Source organism: Mustela erminea, chromosome 13, assembly GCF_009829155.1.
Source record: "Mustela erminea isolate mMusErm1 chromosome 13, mMusErm1.Pri, whole genome shotgun sequence".
Lineage (NCBI taxonomy): Eukaryota > Metazoa > Chordata > Mammalia > Carnivora > Mustelidae > Mustela > Mustela erminea.
Window position 1 is genome coordinate 60,536,442 of NC_045626.1, and position 22,049 is coordinate 60,558,490.

General features: G+C 36.8%; 1 protein-coding gene across 4 annotated transcripts in view; it reads right to left on the minus strand.

Annotated features, from left to right (window-relative positions):
* SPIRE1 (spire type actin nucleation factor 1) overlaps nucleotides 1–22,049 on the minus strand; it is a 190,041-nt gene that overhangs the window by 100,118 nt on the left and 67,874 nt on the right. For all 4 annotated transcript variants that reach the window (XM_032309249.1, XM_032309250.1, XM_032309252.1 and 1 more), the window contains exon 3: nucleotides 6,499–6,732. In XM_032309249.1, the coding sequence (XP_032165140.1) occupies nucleotides 6,499–6,732 (234 nt within the window). The remainder of the gene's footprint in view (nucleotides 1–6,498; nucleotides 6,733–22,049) is intronic.

Here is a 22,049-nt window from a genome sequence, read left to right on the forward strand (position 1 = left end):
TCAGTAAATTTGATATTTGAATTCAATTACTGAAAATATACATTTTATTATATTTTAATAATTTCTATCCATTGGAGAGTAAAAGATATCTTTGTAGATTATATTATCTTTCATAATGTGGCTTTTGTTTTCATTTGTAGTAAGTATCATATGCAATTTATTAGATAGATTACTATCTTTAATAAAGTATACTCTTCTCAAGAAAAGTATATTGGATTTCAGTGAGAAATATTCTCCACAGTACCCAAAAGAAGGCTAAGAACTGATTTATCAGGAAGCATGAAAAGCAAAAATCTCAAAAGCTACACAATGGACTATTACTTAACCATAAGAAAGAATGAAATCTTGCATTAGCAATGACATGGTTGGAACTACAGAGTATTACGCTAAGCAAAGTATGTTGGTCAGAGAAAGGCAAATGCCATATGACACTGGTGTAAAGGTAATAACTAGGTCTAAAAATGTTTTTTAAAATGCATAGGACATAATCCTATGAATATATAAAATCCAAAGGAATCCACAAAGAACTATTAGAGTTATTTAATAAGCAATTTCAGCAAAGTTGTAGGATACATGATCAACACAAACAAAGAGGTGTATTTTTGTATCAATGAATAATCAGAAAATGAAATCAAGAAAGCAATTCCATTTATAAAAGTATTAAGAAATGATCAAGAGGGGCACCTGGGTGGCTCAGTGGGTTAAGCCTCTGTCTTTGGCTTGGGTCATGACCTCAGAGTCCCGGGATCCAGCCCTGCGCTGGGCTCTCTGCTCAGCGGCGAGCCTGCTTACCGCCCCCCTCTCTGCCTGCCTCTCTGCCTACTTGTGATCTGTCAAATAAATAAAATCTTTAAAAAAAAAAAGAAATGACCAAGCAATAAATTTAACCAAGGAAGTGCAAAATATACATACTCAAAACTATAAAACATTGCTGAAAGACCCAACTAGATAGAAAGAGGGCCCATATTCATGGGTTGGAAGACTTAATACTGTGAAAATGGTAATACTACACAAAGTGATCTAGACATTGAATACAATCCCTAATACCAATGATTTTTTTCTTTTCTTTTCAAGAAACAGAAAAGCTGATCCTAAAATTAATATGGAGTTGTAAGGGGCCTCAAATAGCCAAAACAATTTTGAAAAGAACAAAGTTGGAAGACTTATAGGTTGAATTTCAAAACTCCCTATAAAGTTACTGTAATCAAATCAATGTGGTATGTAAGGAAAGACCTATATACATCAACGGAATAGAACTGAGATTTCAGAAACAAACCCATATATCTTTGGTTGATTAATATTTGACAAAAGTACCCAGACCATTAAATGAGAAAAGAACAGTCTCTTCAACAAATAATGTTAAGAAAACTGGATATCTACATACAGAAAAATGAAGTTCACCCTTAACTCAGACTATATATATAAAAATTAACTCAAAACAGATCAGAGACATAAATATAACAGCCCAAAGTATAAAACTCTCAGAGGAAAACATAGGGATAAACCTTCTTGTTCATGGATTTGGTAATGATTTTTTAGATATGACACCAAAGCATAACCAATAACAACAAAATAGATAAACTAGACTTCAACAAAATTAAAAGTTTTTGCACATCAAGGGAGTTAAAGGGCCCATATTATGGGAGAAAATATTTGCAAATCAAATATCTGATAAGGTCTATTATTCAGAATTTTAAAGAACTCTTTTTTTTTTTTTTTTAAGTTTATTTATTAGGGAGAGAGAGAGAGAGAAAGTGGAAGCTAGGGGAGAGGGAGAGAGAGAATCCCAAGCAGGCTCCACACCCAGTGCCGAGCCCAACATGGGGCTCCATCTCAAAACCCTGAGATGGGTTGAAACCAAGAGTTAGATGCCTAACTGACTGAGCCACCCAGACACCTCTATAAAGAACTCTTAAATGCAACAAAAAGACAACTCAATTTAAAAATTGACTTATACAGACATTTTTTCAAAGAAAATATACAACTGACCAAAAAGCACATAAAAAGATGCTCAACACCATTAGTCATTTGAGAAATGCATGTCAAAACCACAATGACACACCATTCAGACCCAGTAGGATGGCTACAAAAACCACCACCAAAAATGGAAAATAAATGTTGATGAAAACGTGGAGATACTTGAACCCTTGTGTATTGCTGATAGAAATGTAAAATGGTACTGCCACTGTGAAAAACAGTTTGGTGATTTATCAGAAAGTTATCATGTGCTCCAACAATTCCACCCTTAGGTGGATTTATATGAACAATAAGGGTCTGAACTGCTCAAGTACACTTACATGCAGATTTAAAAAATATAAATACAGTCTTATGTTTGTAAATGTATTTTCTCTTCTGTATGATTTTCTTAGTAACATTTTTTCTAGCTTACTTTATTGTAGGAATACAGTATATAATACATATAACACACAAACTATGTATTAACTGACTGTTTACATTATCAGTAAGGCTTCTGGTCAACACTTGGCTTGCTTAGTGATTAAGTTTTTGGGGAATCAAAAGCTGTATGCAAATTTTCAGCTGTGCAGGGGAACAATATCCCTAACCCCTGCATTGTTCAAGGGTCAACTTTTTATCAAAAAGTCTAAAAAGCCAGTGCTCAAACAAAAGCTTGAATATCAATGTTCATACCAGCAACCACACACATAGCCGAAAGTGGAAACAATTCAAATGTTCTGAACTGATACATGGAAAAACAAAATGTGGTATATACAGACAGTGAAATCTTATTCATTCATAACAAGGAATAATGAACCTTAACACCATTACGCTAAGTAAAAGCAGCCAGACACAAAAGGTCATATATTGTATGATTCCATTTATATGAAATTCCCAGAATACAGAAATCCACAAAGTCAGAAAGCTGATTTAGTGGTTGCCAGGGGCTGAAAGGCGAAGGCTAAGAAGTGATGAGTGTGGGGTTTCCATCTGAGGTGATAAAGAAGTTCTGGAACTAGGTAGTAGTTATGGTTGAACAATACTGTGAATGTACTTAATGCCACTAACCGTACACTTTAATTTAAATGTTAAGTTGTAAGTGTATTTTAACCACAATTTAGAATATGTTTTAAAAACTTCACAAAGAATAATCAAATTCCACAAAATCTCCTTTGAGACAGAGGAGAAATAATCCAAGTGGTTATTTCAGTGTCCATGAACTGCTTGATTTTTATTTTGTTCTTTGTTCCTAAATACATCATTTCACCTAATCCTAACAACAATCCAACTGATAGATACGGAAACTGAGATTTAAAATAGCTGAGTAATTTACCCAAATCACATAGCTAAGGCAGCAGAACTGGAGTCGAACCCAAGCAGTCTACCTCTAGATCTAAGCCAGGTTCTTATTTATGCACTCTACTCTAGAATCAATATGTATTACTTGTATATTAAAGAAAGTAATGTTTTGGGCGCCTGGGTGGCTCAGTGGGTTAAGCCGCTGCCTTCAGCTCAGGTCATGATCTCAGGGTCCTGGGATCGAGTCCCGCATCGGGCTCTCTGCTCAGCAGGGAGCCTGCTTCCCTCTTTCTCTCTCTGCCTGCCTCTCCATCTACTTGTGATTTCTCTCTGTCAAATAAATAAATAAAATCTTTTAAAAAAGAAAAAGAAAGTAATGTTTTTAAAGTATTTACGCATACAGCATGGTATACAGTAAGCATACAACAAAACCATCTTTTACAGTTACCAAACTCCGCATTATCCACCATGTACCCTTTTTCTCCCTTACTCTGTCCTATGAAGTGGAGAAGGCTCTCTGAGCCTTAGTTCTTCCATGTGTAAAATGGTTATAAAAATGCACATTCTTAGAAAACAGCTACCTCCTTCTTTCTGGAAGATATCACTTCTAATTTTTAAATATCTGTGAAACAAGTGATTTTCCCCCCAAGTATACTATCCTGTTAATGTTAAAAATTTGGTTAACTTCTTCAATACTATCCAATCCACTTGCCATTTTCCAGAGATGCCTCATGGAATTTGGACTACTGAGTGCTTTTATTGCTTAGAAACAGAAGAGCAGGCTGCCTCCCACAGTATTTGATCCACTGTCTAAAAACAATCTTCATCATATGCTGAATATACTAATTCTTATCTGTTTAAACAGTTAGTATATTAAAATAAAGTTATTTAAAAGGAATTTTGATTTTGACTTCTAATATTCATTCAATTTTATTTTTAATGCTTTTCATTGTACTTAAATTGCTTGAACAAAAAAAGATTATTATGATTATAAAAAGAATACTGCAACTAAAAAAAATGCCTTCCCAATCCACCTCAGAGTGCTATTGTCAACTAATATCATGTTAAAAAATAAATTACAATATTAGTTGAATAAGAATGACTATTCAGTGGAGAAGTTACACACTAAAGAGGTCTTGTTCACTAAGAATTAAAAACAAGCTATCTCCAACTTCCTAAATATTCTATTATTTATATTATTCAAATACAGTTTCATATTTCCACCTCAAAAAAGCAAAAAGCAGCTATATTCCTTCAGTTAATTCATGTCTTCCCTTTCTACAAAGTAAACAAGAAGTCAGTTACAGTTTACTAACTGAAGATTTTAACCCACTAATTAAACCACAAGCTCTATGTATCACTATATGGCCATGAATAATGGGTTTTATGATATGTAAACACCCTTTTAATTATTTTTCATATTATGATAGCAGTAACACAGGTAGGAGGCAAGATGAAATAGATCAAATTAAAAAATAGAAAAATGAAATGAGAGTTACCAGATCAAATTGCTGAATGTCCTAGAATTTTTGTTTTATAAGTTAACATATTCAATGTCATTGAATAAGAATTGTAAGATTCCAATAAATCTCTAGCACTCATCTTCTAAATCTGTAGTATAAGAGAGCAATTTGGCTGTGGTATCTACCATTCTACTGGTCAGGGGGGTGTTCTCCTCTTCATTCACCACTCCCTGTTCACTGCCCGCTATATCCCCCCTAACAAAAAGCTTTTTAAAGGCATAAGTATGTTTATGTCTTAACGGAAAATTTTCTACACTTTTCATCATTATCATTGGTCTACAATGGAACAAATAGGTCATTTGTGGGCTGTAGAAAGTTTTATCTGGCCTTTAAGTGTACATATTTCGAAATATATTTTAACATCAAGAAAATATAAAATGAATAAAATGTGTGAACTTTCAATCTGTGCATATATGAGGATTTTACCTGCATAAGCTGTTGATTTAAAATGAAAAGTACTTCAAGTATTAAAAAGCTAAAGAATATATCTGAATTTCATAAGCATCATAGAGATGCCAGATGTAGCATCTCTATGATGTAGATGTAGAGTCCTGTTCTAGAGTTCTCAGGAGATTTATGATCTAAGAAGGGACAAGAAGCTGGGTATGCTGCAGTACACCTGAAAAGTACTGTCTTCAGGGTTTCTCTCTATTCTTGTCTATAGGACACTTTAAAAACAGTTGGAAAATAAGTGATATATAAGCAACACTGCTTACAAAATCTAGTAAACATCATATGTAAATAATTCTAAACAGAATGTTCTTTTAAAACTAAGCTGACAAATCTTAATTTTAATCTGTGCATTTGGCATTATGTCCTTTAAGTTCAACAGAAAGTTTAAGGAGAAAATTTTATTCAAGCTATAAAACTTGTTTCATTACATATAAATATCACTAAGTAGGTCAAGAAAACAAAGTAAAACAAAGAGCTGTGATATTTCAGATGCAGAATCGTCATTTAAATTAGTGGATCACGATTGTTATTTATTCCATAAAAAAGGAAAATGCAGGTCAACTGAAGACATCATGTGGTTAAGTTAGTGTATAATATGTAATATTAAGGCATATATGATATCTAAAAGGGGTTTCCTGAGAGTTACAAGTCAATCACAAACAGCCATTTTGGGCACCTGGGTAGCTCAGTTGGTTAAGCGGCTGCCTTTGGCTCAGGTCATGATCTTGGAGTCCTGGGATCAAGTCTTGCATCTGACTTCCCCTGTCTCATGTGCTCCCTCTCTCTCTCAAATAAATAAACAAACAAACAAACAAATAAATAAATAAATAAATAAAATCTTAAAAACAAAAATGGCTATGTTGAGGTTGTGAACAAATCACAAAACCAGGAATGTTTTAGTTCCTTATTCCTTTCACTAATAGCTGAAGATCTAAGACCTTTTATTAGATGCTTAATTCCCATTTGCTTTTTTTTCAGTTTATAACTTTTTTCCCATATGCTTTTTTTCAAAGTTTCTATTTAAATTCCACTTAGTTAACAAACAGTATATTAGTTTCAAGCGTACAACACCTGGTGCTCATCACAACACAGGCACTCCTCAAATCCCATCACCTATTTTCACCATCCCCCTGTAACCACTAGTTTGTTCTCTACAGTTTAAAGTCTAAAGTGAAATAACAATTCTTAAAAAAAGAAATACTTTAAAGCAATTTTACAACTCAAAAAAAAGAAAAGAAAAGAAATACTATGTAAATTGCCTCTTTACCTTCATGACATCTCTATATGACCGGATGGCTGAAACTTTTCTCTTTTCATCTTCTTCATCTTCCAGGCCTTCATCTGCAGCCTCATAGCCTTCATCGTTGCTGCCATCAGCTTCCACTGTATTGGCCATGTGATCAATGAGCTGCTCCAGAGGGGGGCTTAACTCCCTTTCTTCATTCTCCTTCAAACCATAGTCCAGTGCTTTATAAATAACAATTCCCAGAGATTCAATAACCTAGGGACATTAAAGAAGGTGATTAATGGAGATGACTAAACAGCTTTACAGAGCTAACTGCAAGACAAAATATTTAGTATGACACTTAAGCTAGGTTTAATCTATTCCATTTCAGAAACTGGTAACAAATTAGATTTGAGGGGATATTTAAGTTTTACCTATGCATTAAAAAAAAATCCCAGATGGGAATTTTTTTGTGATTTCTTCAATCCAATATATAATACACAAACTTCCTGTTTTCTTAGATTTATAATATACACTAAAATCTATGTTATCCATTCATATAAAATACTAACCAGGTTGATTTTCCACATTTCCAAAAGATATTTCTGAGATCAGAAAGAGCTATCAAAGAACTCTTATACCGGTGTTTATCAAAGTCTATTTCATAGAAATACCAGTGATCTGAGAGATTGAAAACTCAGTTACTACTAGCAGCTAACTTAAGCTAAAACAACAACAAAAAAATCTATATATAGCTACACACTGCTCAGTGAGTTCCATTTAATTATTGGAACATATTTCTCATATGATATAAACAAATGAAAGACTTTTTCAAACTCTGATTTCATTGTGGTGGATAGATAATCCTCCCAACCCCACAACTCCACCAACAGTACCTCGTGGAATATAAACCTGCTTTAGGAACACTGGGTATATATCACTGTCTAATATCATCCTCACAGATGCTTTAGACTTCTGTCAATATAGGTATTTTACTCTATTCCTCAACACAGCCTTTCTTTTCTGCTCAGAAGAATCACATATAAACAAACCTTCTGTTTTATTTTGCAATGTTAATGGCTCATTTCACCTTAGCTATTTTGTGGGGAAGAACACAGGCAATGAAGCCAAAGATTTAGGATTAAATGCTGACTTTTGGGGTGCCTGGATGGCTCAGTCAGTTAAGTGTCTGTCTTTTGCTCAGGTCGTGATCCCCAAGGAGCCTGCTCCTTGCCCTTCCTTTGCCCCTCCCTGGCCCCCAGCTTGTGCTCTCTTGCTCTCTCTCTCTCTAATAAATAAATAAAATCTTTTAAAAAAATAATAAATGCTGTCTTTCACCACTGACCTTTTGACTCAGGGCAAATTATTTATTTTAGTCATGATTTTTCTTATCTGTAAAATGAGTATCAATGATTATCTACATCTCATGAAATTTCAAGACTAAATGACACTCACATGAATGGAAGAACCTAGTACAATATCTGACTTATAACAAGTAGTGAATAAATGTTATCTCCCTCTCTTACTTGCCCCAGGTCTCCTTTTTCCAGTGTTTATTCAGCTATCCCCATAAACAAACAAAAAAATCTATCCTTTTCTTCATCACACTTGTAGCCATCATCAATGCTGTTTATTTTAAAAAGTTTTTTAGGTGGTATTGAAGAAAAGGAAAAGTCAGAAGTTTTAAGAGAAATTAAACACAACAGAATTATTGTCATCACATATACTATAGTCCTTAAAAGCACTCAGGGCATTCACTCAAAAAAATCTCCACAAAATCTGAAATTTACCTTATCAAGTGAGATAGTATTTTCTCAACACAAGTTTCAAAATGAATATGACTTAAAAATTCAACTTCTGATTTTTAAACAATACTGGTTTTGTTTTTTTTTTTACTATTTCTCACTGAAAATACAGAATATTTTCATTGATTTGTATAGTCTGATTGGAACTCCAATCCTTATTTTCAAAGTTGAAGAGAAAAAAAGAAAAAATAAACAATCAGGACCACATCAAAATAAAAAGATTTGTACTGTGATGGAAATAATCGACAAAACAAAAAGGCAACCTACTTTAGATATTAGATATTTGCAAATGGGATATCCAATAAGGGGTTAATATCTAAAGTACATAAAAAACTTCTATAACTCCACATCAAAAAACAATCAAGTCAAAAAAGGGCAGAGGACCTGAATAGACATTTTTCCAAAGAAGACATACAGATAGCCAACAGATACATGAAAAAATGCTCAATATCACTAATCATCAGAGAAATGCGAATCCAACACACCATGAGATATGACCTCACAACTGTCAGAATATCTAAAATAAAAAAGACAAGAAATAACAAGTGTTGGTGAGGATACAAAGAAAAAGGAACCTTCATGCACTGTTTATAAAATGTAAATTGATACACCCACTGTGAAAAACTGTATGGAGGTTCATCAAAAAATTAAAAATAGAAATTGCCATAAAATTAAAAAAAAAAAAACAAGAATTGCAAATTAAATCCAGTACTCCACTACTGAATATTTACCCAAAGAAAACAAAAACACTAATTCAAAAGGATTCATGTACCCTTATGTTTATTGCAGCGTTACGTACAATAGCTAAGATATGGAAGCAACCTAAGCGTCCACTGATAGACAAATAGATAAGGAAGATGTGGCATGCATGTGCATGCATGCACACACACACACACACACACACAAATATTACGCAGTCAAAGAAAAGGATGAGATCTTGCCATTGCAACAACACAGAGAGACCCAGAGGGTATTAAGTTAAGTGAAATAAATAAGACTGGGAAAGACCAATACTATATGAGTGCACATATATGTGCAATCTAAAAAACAAAACAAATGAATAAATACAGAGAACAAATTGATGGTTGCCAGAGGAGAGGGGCATTGGGGGATGGGCACAATGGGTGAAGGGGAATGGGAAATAAAGGATTCCAGTTATAGAATGAATAAGTCACATAAAAGGCACACCAAAGAGGCAACTGGGTGGCTGTCAGTGAAACATTTGCTTTCTACTCAGGTCATGACCCCAGGGTCCTACTACTGAGCCCTGTGTCAGGGTCCCTGCTCAATGAGAAGTCTGCTTCTCCCTCTCCCTCTGCTCCCCCCCAACTCATGCTCTCTCTGAAATAAATAAAGAAAATATTTTTGAAAAAAAGCACAGCATAAGGAATATAGTCAATGATCTTGTAATAGTGTTGTGGTGGGCACAGTATAATGTATACACTTGTGGAATCACTCACTATGCTGTACACCTGAAACTAATGTAACACTGTGTGTCAACTACACTCAAAAAAATAACAAAAGATGACACACAAAATTAACCATCACAAGTTTACCCCTTGTGAATCTGGCACTCATACTCATCTCCTTAGCCTCCTTAAAGTCCATTCTATTATGCTATCAAGTCTGCTGCTTCAGGATAGTGGGAAACATACTAAGATCAGTGAATTCCACACTATTTCCTATTGAGTTCCTTGATCAGAAGTAATGCTGTGTGGAATACAATGATGGTGAATAAAGCATTTTATAAATCCTAATTTCAAAAAAAAAGGTTTATTTATTTATTTATTTGAGAGAGAGATGGGGGGAGAGAGAGAGAGAGATCACAAGTAGGCAGAGGAGCAGGCAGAGAGAGAGGGGGAAGCAGGGTCCGGGCTTAGCAGAGAGCCTGATGTGGGGCTCCATCCTGGGACCCTGAGATCATGACCTGAGCCACAGGCAGAGGCTTTAACCCACTGAGTCACCCAGGCACCGCTATAAATCCTAGTTTTGGCAGAAGAACTGCATGCGAGGAAGGCAAATCCATATCAAAAGTAAGTAACTCTCCCAGTAAGAACAAAATGCCGCCCCTTCCATGGTGGCAGCAGTCCTATGTACTCAACCTGCTGCCAGATTGATTGGCTGATCACCCAGTGCCATATTGAGGACGTAGAGTTAGTCTCTGCTTGATGGCAGATCCGGCTCTCCACCAGTGGCTAAAGCTAGGTCAACCCTGGTGAATGGAAATTTATGTTGATAAGCTCCTGCAAAATCTCCATCCCTGCCACTGTAGCCATGTTCACAAGCCCACTGTGTGATAACAAGGTAGCTGGGAAAGGAGGCTGACTTGTATCCACAAAACATGTCATCCCATCCACTTGAATATTAAAATCCTTCTCTTGGAGTGCCTGGGTGGCTCAATGGGTTAAGCATCTGCCTTCAGCTCAGGTCATGATCTCAAGAGTCCTGGGATCAAGCTCCGCATCGGGCTCTTTGCTCAGCAGGGAGCCTGTTTCCCTCTCTCTCTCTCTGCCTCTCTGCCTACTTGTCGTATCTCTCTCTCCGTCAAATAAATAAAATTTTTAAAATAAAATCCTTCTGTAAAGAAGTCACTCTTTGGTGAGCATTCACCTGAGAAAAATATCTTCACTTTTTTTTCCCCCCAGAGAAGTCTATCCATATATCTATTCCTCAGATTTCCTTTTCACCAATATGACAATCATATTCCCTCCAAGCAAAGTGCACAACCAGGTATACTTTTCAAAGTTCTGCCCACTGGGAGGATTTCCCTTTAGCACTGTCCTTCAGGGACATCCCTGAAAGGGGCTACATGCTAACTGTCCTCTTTCGGCTGGCACCTGAATATTATACAGAATGATCTGTAAACCAGACCCAGGTCTTCTCTTCTTCTGTCAGCTGACTGTAGAACTCCCCAGAAGGCAAAGAGAGTAGAGGCTAAGAAAGAGAAGGGAGTGTAGCAGAAGTACATTTGGGCAGTGCTTTACGGGCCCACTTGCACCCAATCACATGTATGCCATTCCAAGTGATGATGCAGTGTTGCTATGCACACCCAACTTCATGGTTTAAAGGGTCAGACAATACCCAGTTCATGATGGGCAACTCAGGTCACATGGTAACTTGATGGACTGTGGTTAAGTGTTCAGTCTGTACTATGGCCCAGTAGCCGGCCAAGAGCTGCTTCTCAAAAGGAGAATAATTATCCACAAAGGATGGCAGGGCTTTGCTCCAAAATCCTAAGGGCCTGCACTGTGATTTGCCTATTGGGGCTTGCCAAAAGCTCCAAACAGCAGCTCCATCCGCTGCCAACTCAAACACCATTGGATTTGCTGGACCACATGGCCCACGTGACAGGGTAGCTTACAAGCAACCTGGTCTTGTCGTGGAGCCTTCTCTTGTTCTGCTTCTCACTCAAAACTAGAAACTTTCTGGGTCATTCGGTATGGGCCAGAGTAATACAATATATTTATAGGAATATGTTGCCTCCAAAATGTAAAGAAGCTACTAGCCATTATGCCTCGCTTTTGTTGTGGGTTTGGGGGTGGGGACTGATGCAACAACTTATCCTTCACCCTAGAAAAGATATCTCTGAACCACACCACTGGACTCCTAAAAATTTCACTGAGGTGAAAGTCCCCTGAATTTTTATCAGATTTATTTCCAATGTCCTAACACATAAATGTCTTACCAATAACTTTAAAGTAGTTGCTACTTCTCACTCACTAAGGCCAACCAGCATAATATCATCAACATAATGGACAAGTGTGGTATCTTAGAGAAGAAAAAGGCAATCAAGATCCCTATGAACTAAATTATGACACAGCTCTGGAAAGCTGATACACCCCTGAGGTAGGCCAGTGAAGGTGTCCTGATGGCATTGCCAGGTGAAAGCAAACTGCTTCTGGTGGTCTTACTGACAGGTACAGAGAAAGAACATTTGTCAGATAACAGCTACATACTAGGTACCAGGGAATGTGTTAATTTACTCAAGCAATGAAGCCACATCTGGTATAGCAGCTGCAGCTAAAGCCACCATCTGGTTAGCTTACAATAATACAGTGTCCTTCTCCATGATCCATTTGTCTTCTGCACAGGCCAAATAGGCAGGCTGATTAGAAATGTGGGAATCGCTACTCCTGCATCCTTCAAGTCCTTGATGGCGGCACTAGTCTCTGTTACCCCACCCCCCCCACACCCCGAGAAATGTGCTACTGCTTTTAGTGTACCACTGTCCTACACAGAGGCAGTTCTAGTAGATTCTAATTGGTGTTCCCCACCAAAATAGATTTACTTCATTGGTCAAGGAATGAATATGGGGATTCTGTCAAATGTTAAGTATATTTATTCTGATTATGCATTCCAGAATTAGAGAATAACTAGATTCAGGATGGGTTCACAGATACACTTGTATCTCTGTGAGATGGACCTGAGCGACAACCCCACTGATCATCTGACCTCTGTAAGCTGGTAGACCGCAGTGACGTTTCTGGGTCTACTAAAATCAGTGTCAGTTCAGAGCCAATACCCAGTCCTTCCCAGATAATCTGATTAATTCTTTTCCCCAGTGCAGTGCACCCCCTTTGGGGATGGTTGGAAGGAAAATTCACAATGTGAATTTTTAGTAGTGTAGAGGGGTCCTTCCTCAGCAGGACATGGCCTCTCCTTCATACAAAGGGTTCTGGGTCTGTAAATGGCTCAAGTCTGGGAATTGACTAAGGGGTGTCATAACTGTGTTTTCATGGTTCAAGTTAGACTTCTGTTCACTTAACCTAGAACTGTTTCTGTTTATACAGGTCAAGTAAGAATTCAGTAAGCTTCCTATCTATTTTACTTCTAGGAACACCATGATCAAGTAGCCAATGCCATCAGACTATTCTAGGCACCAGACTATTCTGATTGCTGCTTTGACTCTATAATTCATTATGCTAACCAGATCAACTTTGCCTGTGATCACTGAGTACTGCCACCTGGTCTCTGCACTCCAGGATCCAACTACTCCCTTGGATTTAGGATCCCCAAATCAGCGACTGCAGTGCCCCTTCTGTAAAGTCTAACCTATGAAGAGTGATCACAGAGCTCTCCAAGGACGCCAGGGCTCCCCTCATAAATTTGTTTCTCACAGTCATGGTAAAAGGTGTGTCTAGACAGACATTCCCAGAGCAGTAGAGCAGGTCTTAAATGACAAATACACTCTAACATTCCGACCTTTTTTCTCATCTTACTATGATTTACCTTTCCAACCTTGTTTTCTTTTATTATCACTCATGCACACTGTTGTCCAACTGTACTGGTTTCTTACTCTTTCCTTTATTTGCTCTATACTTTGCCTTTATGACATATTCAGTATTGTTTCTACTTTATACATGGACTTTCTCCTTTAATTTTGTATGTCCAAATCCTATTCATTTTTCCATCTCCCCAATCAAAGAAATCTCTTCCATAATGACTTGCTGACCCTGATTAGCAGCTGCCAGCTGTCATCACATTACAATCTCTACCCGCTGTTCTTCCTTGAGGAAAACAATCATTTTTTTCCCTTCAAAATCACCATGATATTAACTCATACCTTTATATGGTATACTCCACTTTTTAACTTGGATTATAGTTAATTACGTACCGATCTTAATTCCCCCCAAAGGTTAAACTCCTTGAAGGCAAAAATCCTCTAGGATTCATCTTTGTCTTTACATTATTTTACAAACAGCAAAGACTTAATAGTTAATGAAAGAATGAACCAGGGTGCCTGGATGGTTCAGTCATTAAGCGTCTGCCTTCGGTTCAGGTCGTGAGCCCAGGGTCCTGGGATCGAGCCACGCTTCGGGCTCCCTGCTCGGCTGGAGGCCGGCTTCTCCCTCTTCCACTCCCTCTCTTGCTGCTTGTGTTCCCTCTTCACTGTGTCTCTCTCTGTCAAATAAATAAAATCTTGAAAAGAAAAAGAAAGAATGAACCAAAACATAAATTCTTTCCACTCAGACTTGGATGGTTGAAAATTGGATATGGAATTTATAGACATAGGCAAACATACCTGCCACTTCAATCTCATTGCAACAGACCACTATAGTGGTGATCCAGCCCTGAATATCCTCTAAAACTTTCTAGAGGGTCTGTCTCTTAGCTTAAGGATAAACTAAATCTAACCTGGTTCAAACATCCTAAATCTATTCACCTTTCCTGATTTAAGTGTGAACCATGAAGTAGTTCTGGATCTAACCAAGCCTCTTGGGAACACAGCATAACAAGGCTGGGCATTATTCGACTGACATGTGTACCAGGTGACTCACTACCTCCATTGACCGAGGGAACTTCTAACCGTTTGCTAAAACATATACCCAGTTTGTTAGATAGTCTTGAGCTATGGAACGGGGATGACCACCAGAACAATAATTAAAACATAACTGTACCTAGACATACCAGCTTGCCTAGATATATACTTCCTTAGACTCTTTTTAGAAACTCACTTGCCAAAACCTCTGGAAATGTTAAGAAAACTGATGGGGAACAGCAGTGTCAGATCTAAAATATTCATCTGAACTACCAGTCTCCAGGCAGCTGGAAAATCATCATTCATGTCCTGTCACATTGGCTCCACACCTCCCCACCCCCGCCCCAGACACTTCCAGATACTCTAACACTCAATAAAGCAAACAGAAATTACAACATAAAACCTTCAAGTTAAACGGAACAAGTGAAGCGCACTAGAAAGCTGTGCTTTTTAAGCCTAACCAATTGATAAAGGGTGGAGGAAAGAAGGCATTGAATAAAAACCACATATTCCGAAATTTGAGGCTGCTACATCATCATGACTTATTACCTCTTATGAGTGATAGCTCGATATAAAGCCCTTCAGCTCAGGGTAGAGACATATGAATGGAACTGAGTGTTCTTTGGCCTCTAGACCCAGCCACGTCATCACTGAGGGCAGCCTCACTACAGAGCAAGAGCACACCCACCAACACCAATGTTTCATGTAAAGCACTCAAGTTTGATGTCAGCCCACTGAGCCCACATGCAGTCTTCCTCTTACCATGCTAATTCCCTTCATCTGGCCCCTCTTCACATTAACTTGTACTTCCTAAAAATATCTGAGTCCATCTTTGTCTCCTTTACTGAATGTAAACTTCTTTAGGACAGCGATCAAGTATGATTCTTCCTGGTATTTGCTACAATGCCTAGCACAGAGTATGTGCTTTAAAATCTTTGCTAAACACATTAAAGTTATATAATAGCAGGAAAGTCTTTAATGCCAAGTCTGATGAAATGGTACAACCTATACCAACATTGTCAAGCAAGGTCCCTCAAACAAACAGCAGTTGCTACTGCCTTCACATCATGCCTCATGGCCAAAAGCCCCTCTTCTCCTGTCTAAAAATTAAAAACAGTTTCTTCAACTCTTCAGGTCCCTTTGCCAATTAGATGATGAGATTTCCTTATACTTGTATAACATTTTATTAGGAACATGTTTTCCTTTGTCACAATCCTGTGAGGTAGACATTATCTCCATTTTAAAGATGAGAAAACTTAAAAGAGGATCAATAAATTGTTTAGTACCAGTTAAGAAGTAACAAAGCCAGGACTCCAAACTGGCTTTGCTACTTAGGAGATTCCATGTCCAGAATTCTACTGTAACTAAGCTGCACATCTGAACATCTCCTAGTCTGCCAACATCTGCCCAAAATACCGGCACCCAGTATTAAATCCTATGCCACATGTGGTACAATCATTAAAGAACACCAAAAATAGGCATCTTCCTTGTTCTACATCACATACTTCTATATCTAGTTTTGTATTCATATTTCTGCTAAACCATTAAATTGCTGACATTTTAGGTTTATATTCAACCAAAGTGATAAGTAATACACACCACATAATAGTTAGCCATCTTTCTATCTTAGTAGAATAAGTGAAACATAATTGTAGCTAGTGTTTGTAAAGAGATTATATAATCCTGGTAAAAGGATTTACCTCAAGTCTATTTTACCTTTGTATTTTGATTGATTTTTTTTTAGAGTTCCTAAGAGTCTACCAGCTAATTCATTTACTATTATTTCTAAACTTTAAAATCTGCTAATATGGGTATGCCTTCTGAGTCTTCATAAAATTGATTTAAACGTTAAATAAGGTAGTTCCAACTAAGAAACCCTTCAGAACACCAGAGACCATTTTCTCAAGCTGACACTGATTACAAGGTAACCCTTACTGATCTGACACTTTTCTACCTTGCTCACAAAAATATAAAAGATTTAATAAAATTTCCTGCTGCAATCTCTAAATACTAACCAAGGTAGCCTCACATCTAGTCAAATCTATCCAAAGAAAGCACATTTAGTGAATCTAGTTAACGTCCAGTGTACACAGTGCTCTTCCCTCCCCTCATTAATTTAGTTGATAGGTATTACCAAGAGCAGCTGTACAGCAATAGAAAGGGAATAAAAAAAACCAAACAAACCTCTGGGAGGTCTCTGGCCTTCACAGAGATTCTGTTTTAGACAAAACAGTGAATAAATAAATCATACATTGTGCTAAACATTATAATAAAGAAGAGAGGGTGTTATGAGAATGTATAATAGGGAGCCCTCATCTAATTTGAAGATTCAGGAAGCCCATGTTAAAGCAATACATTTTAACTGAAGACCTGAAAGGCTAGTAGAGCTAACCAGGAAAGGAGGGAGTTACAGTAGAATTCTAGAGAGGAAACAGTGAGTATAAAGGCCTGGAGGTCAAGAATAACAAGGAATGATTGGCGAAAAAAAAATCCTAATGACAAAGGAAGAGCTGGGAATAATCTAAGAGGTTGGGAGGGAGGCTTCACACAGAACAGAGGGCCTCAAATAAGCTATATGAAGGAAGGGAATCTTCATCACGTGATAGCAAAGGCAGGCCACTGAAGTGATCTGGAGAGTGGGATGATCTGATCATATTTTATTTTTAAAAGATATCAAGCCATTGTTATCAAGACAATGTGGGGGGCACCTGGGTGGCTCAGTGGGTTAAAGCCTCTGGCTTTGGCTCAGGTCATGATCCCAGGGTCCTGAGATCAAGCCCCGCATCAGGCTCTCTGCTCAGCAGGGAGTTGGCTTCCCTTCCTCTCTGCCTGCCTCTCTGCCTACTTGTGATCTCGCTCTCTGTCAAATAAATAAATAAAATCTTAAAAAAAAAAAAAAGACAATATGGTATTGGCAAAAGAATACAAATAGATCAATGAAGCAGAATAAAGCCTAGAAACAGATGCACAAAAATACAGCAAACTGAACTTTGACAAAGGAGCAAAGGCAATTCAGTTGGAGAAAGGACAGTCTTTTCTTCAAACGGTGCTGGAACTGCAGGACATCCATATGCAAAAAATATAAATCTAGACACACACCTTACAACTTTCCCAAAAATTAACTCAAAAAGGATCATAAACCTGAAAGTAAAATGCAAAATTATAAAACTAAAATATAACATAAGAGAAAAACTAGGTGATCTTGGGCTTGGCAATTTTCTCGATGGACTGCAGAAGACTGAGCTAGGGTCACAAAGGGGGATTCCTTGACAAATGATTGATCAACAAAGTCATGAGTGTATGAGGGAGCTTAAGGGGAGAAAAATATACAAAGGAAGAAGAATCAAACAGTTAATGATTGGCCAGCAGATAAAAAATGAAGAAACTAGACTGTAAAGGAGCACCAGTAATGGGGAGGGGACAGAAGGATGAGTCAAAAGATTATGATATCACAAAAGTCAAAGAGAGAAAATATTTCAAGAAGGAAGACATGGGCATGTGTATTGAATGTGGATGAGGTAAGGGAAGGTCTAGAACACATCCCCTGGATTTAGTGAAGCAAGGGTTATGGTGACTTTAGCATGGGCAGTCTGGGTAAGTAAATAGTGCTGTGTGTACACAGTATGATCAGAAATTTTTATGAAGACAGGGGCGCCTGGCTGGCTCAGTTGGAGAAGCATGTGACTCTATTTTTAGGGTCATGAGTTCGAGCCCCACGTTGCATGTAGAGATTACTTAAATAAATAAACTTTTAAAAAAGTAATTTTTATGAAGACAAAGGGAAATATGTGACAGCAGCTAGAGATGAAAGAGGAGAGGTAAGTTGTTGTGTTTTTTAAATTATTTTTCAAGATTACAGAGCCTTAAGCATGTTTAAATAGTGATGAAAAGAAAGTAGAGGAGGGAAAAGTTGAAGATAATGAAAAGAGGCCAGAGTTCCTGACAGGGACAAAATAATTATTCCATGACCTTTGTTCAGAAAATCTGACCTCCAACAGAGGTTAGTCACTTCTTTAAAAAAAAAAAAAAAGGCAACAAAACAAAACAAAAAACTCTTTCCCTGAAATTTAGACATGCTTTTTTTTCCTTTGCTGTTATTAAGTGGCAAAAAGGTCCATTTGCACATGTATGAGATTGACTCCTTTATTCACTATTATTTCCTGAGCACTTTTATGTGGGTATGTCATAAATTCATTAACATGCCATTCTAAGTCTTTTACCTTCTGAGCCCTGTGAACTTTTCCACTCACAGCTCCACACTGCACTATCACTTCAATCGTTTTCATATTACCATACGTTTCTTTATCATGCCACTCTCTGCCTATGGCATTTCTCTCTGACAAATCCCACCTATCCCTGAAATCCCAGCTCAGTATTACTTCCTCTATGAAATAGTCCTATTCCCTCCAGAATTGATTCTTTCTACCCCTGTCACATTTCCCTGCTGTTAACTGACTTCTACCCTATGACAGATGACTATCAATAGCACAAAAAATAGCAGAATAATCATTCATTTCAAATGTAGATGAAAAATTAAATAGCACACTTCTAAATAAACTTTAGGTCAAAGAAGAAATCTCAAATTCAAAAATATTTCATGAAAATGAAAATATATATCCAAATCCTTGGAGTGCAACTAAAACAGTGATTGGGAAGAAATTTATAGCTTCAGATGAACAGACAAACTCCCTGAAAGACCTAACTGACCAAAAGTTGGAAGAACTCAATAGTGAAAACTACAAAACACTGCTGAAAGAAACAAAAGATCTCCCTTAAGTGGAGAAATGTACGAACTTCATGGATTCAAGGACTAAATATTGTCCAAATGGCAGTTCTCTCCAAATTGACTTAAAAGTCAATATGATCCCAATCAAAACTCTCGGAGGACTTTTAGGGAAACTAACAACCTGATTTTAAAATATCTATAGGATAGCCAACACAAATTTTGATAAAGATAACAAAGTCAGATGACTGACACTACCTGATTTCAACACTTAGAAAAAGCCGCAGTAATCACGACTGAGTAGTATTGCTATAAAGGTGACATATGGAACAGAGAATTCATAATTAATCCTATACTATATAATCAATTGATTTTTAAACAAATGTGTCAAAGTAGTTCAATGGAGGAAAGATACCATTTCAACAAATGGTGCTGGAACAACTAGATGTCTACATGGAAAATAAACCCGGACCTCTTGAACATACACAAAAATTATTTTTAAATAAATCTTTTATCAAAATGTAAAAGTTAAATCTATTACACTTCTAACAAAACACAATGGAAAAATTTATATAACACTAGAAGCTTTTTATAGATTTTAAGTATTTTCTATATAGATATCCATGTCTGAATTTCAAATCGGCAAGTATTTGTTATACAAGACCACAAAAATCATGGGAGAAAAAATTGAAAAATTCGATTTCACCAAAATTAAAAATTTTGCTCTTTAAAAGACAAAAATAACAAAATGAATGGCCAAGTTGTAAGTCACACAATGGGAAAAATTATGTATAATATATATATGTATATACCTGACAAATATAAATGTAAATATAAATCTGACTTCAATTTAGAATATATTTTTTATTTTTTATTTTTAGAATTCAGTAAAAGAATAATCCAATAAAAAATAGGCAAAAGATTTGAATACCACAAAAGGCGATACACAAGAGGCCTATAAGCACATGTATAAATGCTCTGTATCATTAGTTATGATGGAAATGCCCATCAAAATGACCAGGTTAACATTTTACATCCTCTAAAACAGCTAAAATTTAAAAGATGGACAATAACAAATATTGGTGAGGATGTGTAACAACTAGAACTCTCATACATTGCTGGAATAAAAATGAAATGATACAACCATACTGTAAAAACAGTTTGGCAGTTTCTCGTAAAAGTTATATATACTTTTATAATATGACCCACCAATTGTACGCCCAGTTATTTACCCAAAAGAAATTAAATATATCCACAAAAGACTCATACACAATGCTCTAAGTACCTTTTTTTAAAAGATTTTATTTGTTTATAAATAGAGACAGAGATCACAAGTAGGCAGAAACGCAGTCAGAGAGGAAGGAAAGCAGGCTCCCTGCTGAGCAGAGAGCCCAATGCGAGGCTTTAACCCACTGAGCCACCCAGATACCCTAGAGTACCTTTACTCGTAACAGCCAAAACCTGAAAACCACCCATCAATCAACAGATGAATGGATGAACAAATTGTAGTGTATCTACCCAGTAATAAAACGGAGAACACTACTTCTCATAGCAACACAAATAAAACTCAAAAACATTCTGCTGAGCAAATACAGTGAACACAGAAGTGCATTCTGTATGATCACGTTTATATGAAGTACAGGCCGAGGGAGGGAAAGACTACAGAGGGAACTTCCTGGAGTGATGAAATGGTTGGGGTGGTGGTTATTTATGGGTATAAATTTATTAAAACTCATTAAACTGGACATTTAAAACATCTGCTTTTGTTATACTTAAGTTACGCCACAAAGTTGATTTTTAAAAAGAGCTGAGCACAGTATTTCCGCCGTGAAGAGAATACAGGACCAGCAGTCATGAGATGGAATCTGTTCATTACGTGATGTGTGACCCCGAGCTGGTCACTTAATCTCCATGTATCTAAGCCTCTTCAAGAGTAAACTTAAGAAAAACCAACTAAAGTCCTTTCCAATCCTGACATCTGTAAGAATAAGAAAACTGCAGAACTGGAATACCAAAAGAGAATACATAGGCTATAAATATATGAAGTTTTGCTCATGGAAATGTCACAGTTGAAGAATTACAGAGGTTAACTGGACTTTATTTTCTAAAAGCGGGTTTCTAACTAAACTGCAATTTAACAGAATTTTTTAAAAAATTGCATCAACAACTGTCTCTGAAAACCCTAAACATCATAATGGGAAGTTGACCGTCCTATTTTGTTGGGCCATTCAATTTTAGAACTGGTTCCCAACTTAAAAAACAAAAATCTCAGACCCTAAGAACTTTCAGGAGAGGGGAAAAAAAAAAAACCACACATACACACATACAAAAATACAAGGACAATCAAATCTGAACAGTTGGGAACAAGAAAGGAATTTTACACCATTGAGAGGGGAAAACTTTATTAACACACAGAGAAAATAGTGATAAAACTTATTCTAAAATGACTGGAGCTATACATACAATGAAATACTGTTTAGACTTTAAAAGGAATGAAATTCTGATATAGACTGCAACATGGATAAATCCTAAAAACATGCTAACTAAACCAGACACACAAACACAAACTTTGTGATTTCACTTAGATGGAATATCCACAGAAGATAAAGTCATAGAGACAGAAAGTAGATTAGAGGTCAGCAAGGAGCTGGGAACAGGGGAATGGCAGCCATTACACAGTGAGTACTGAGTTTCAAATGCAATGAGGAAAAACTTTTAGAAACAGTAGTGACGTCTGCATAACACTGTGAACAGAGTGCCGCTGAACTGTACACTTAAAATGGTCAAAAATTTTCACTATGTGTAT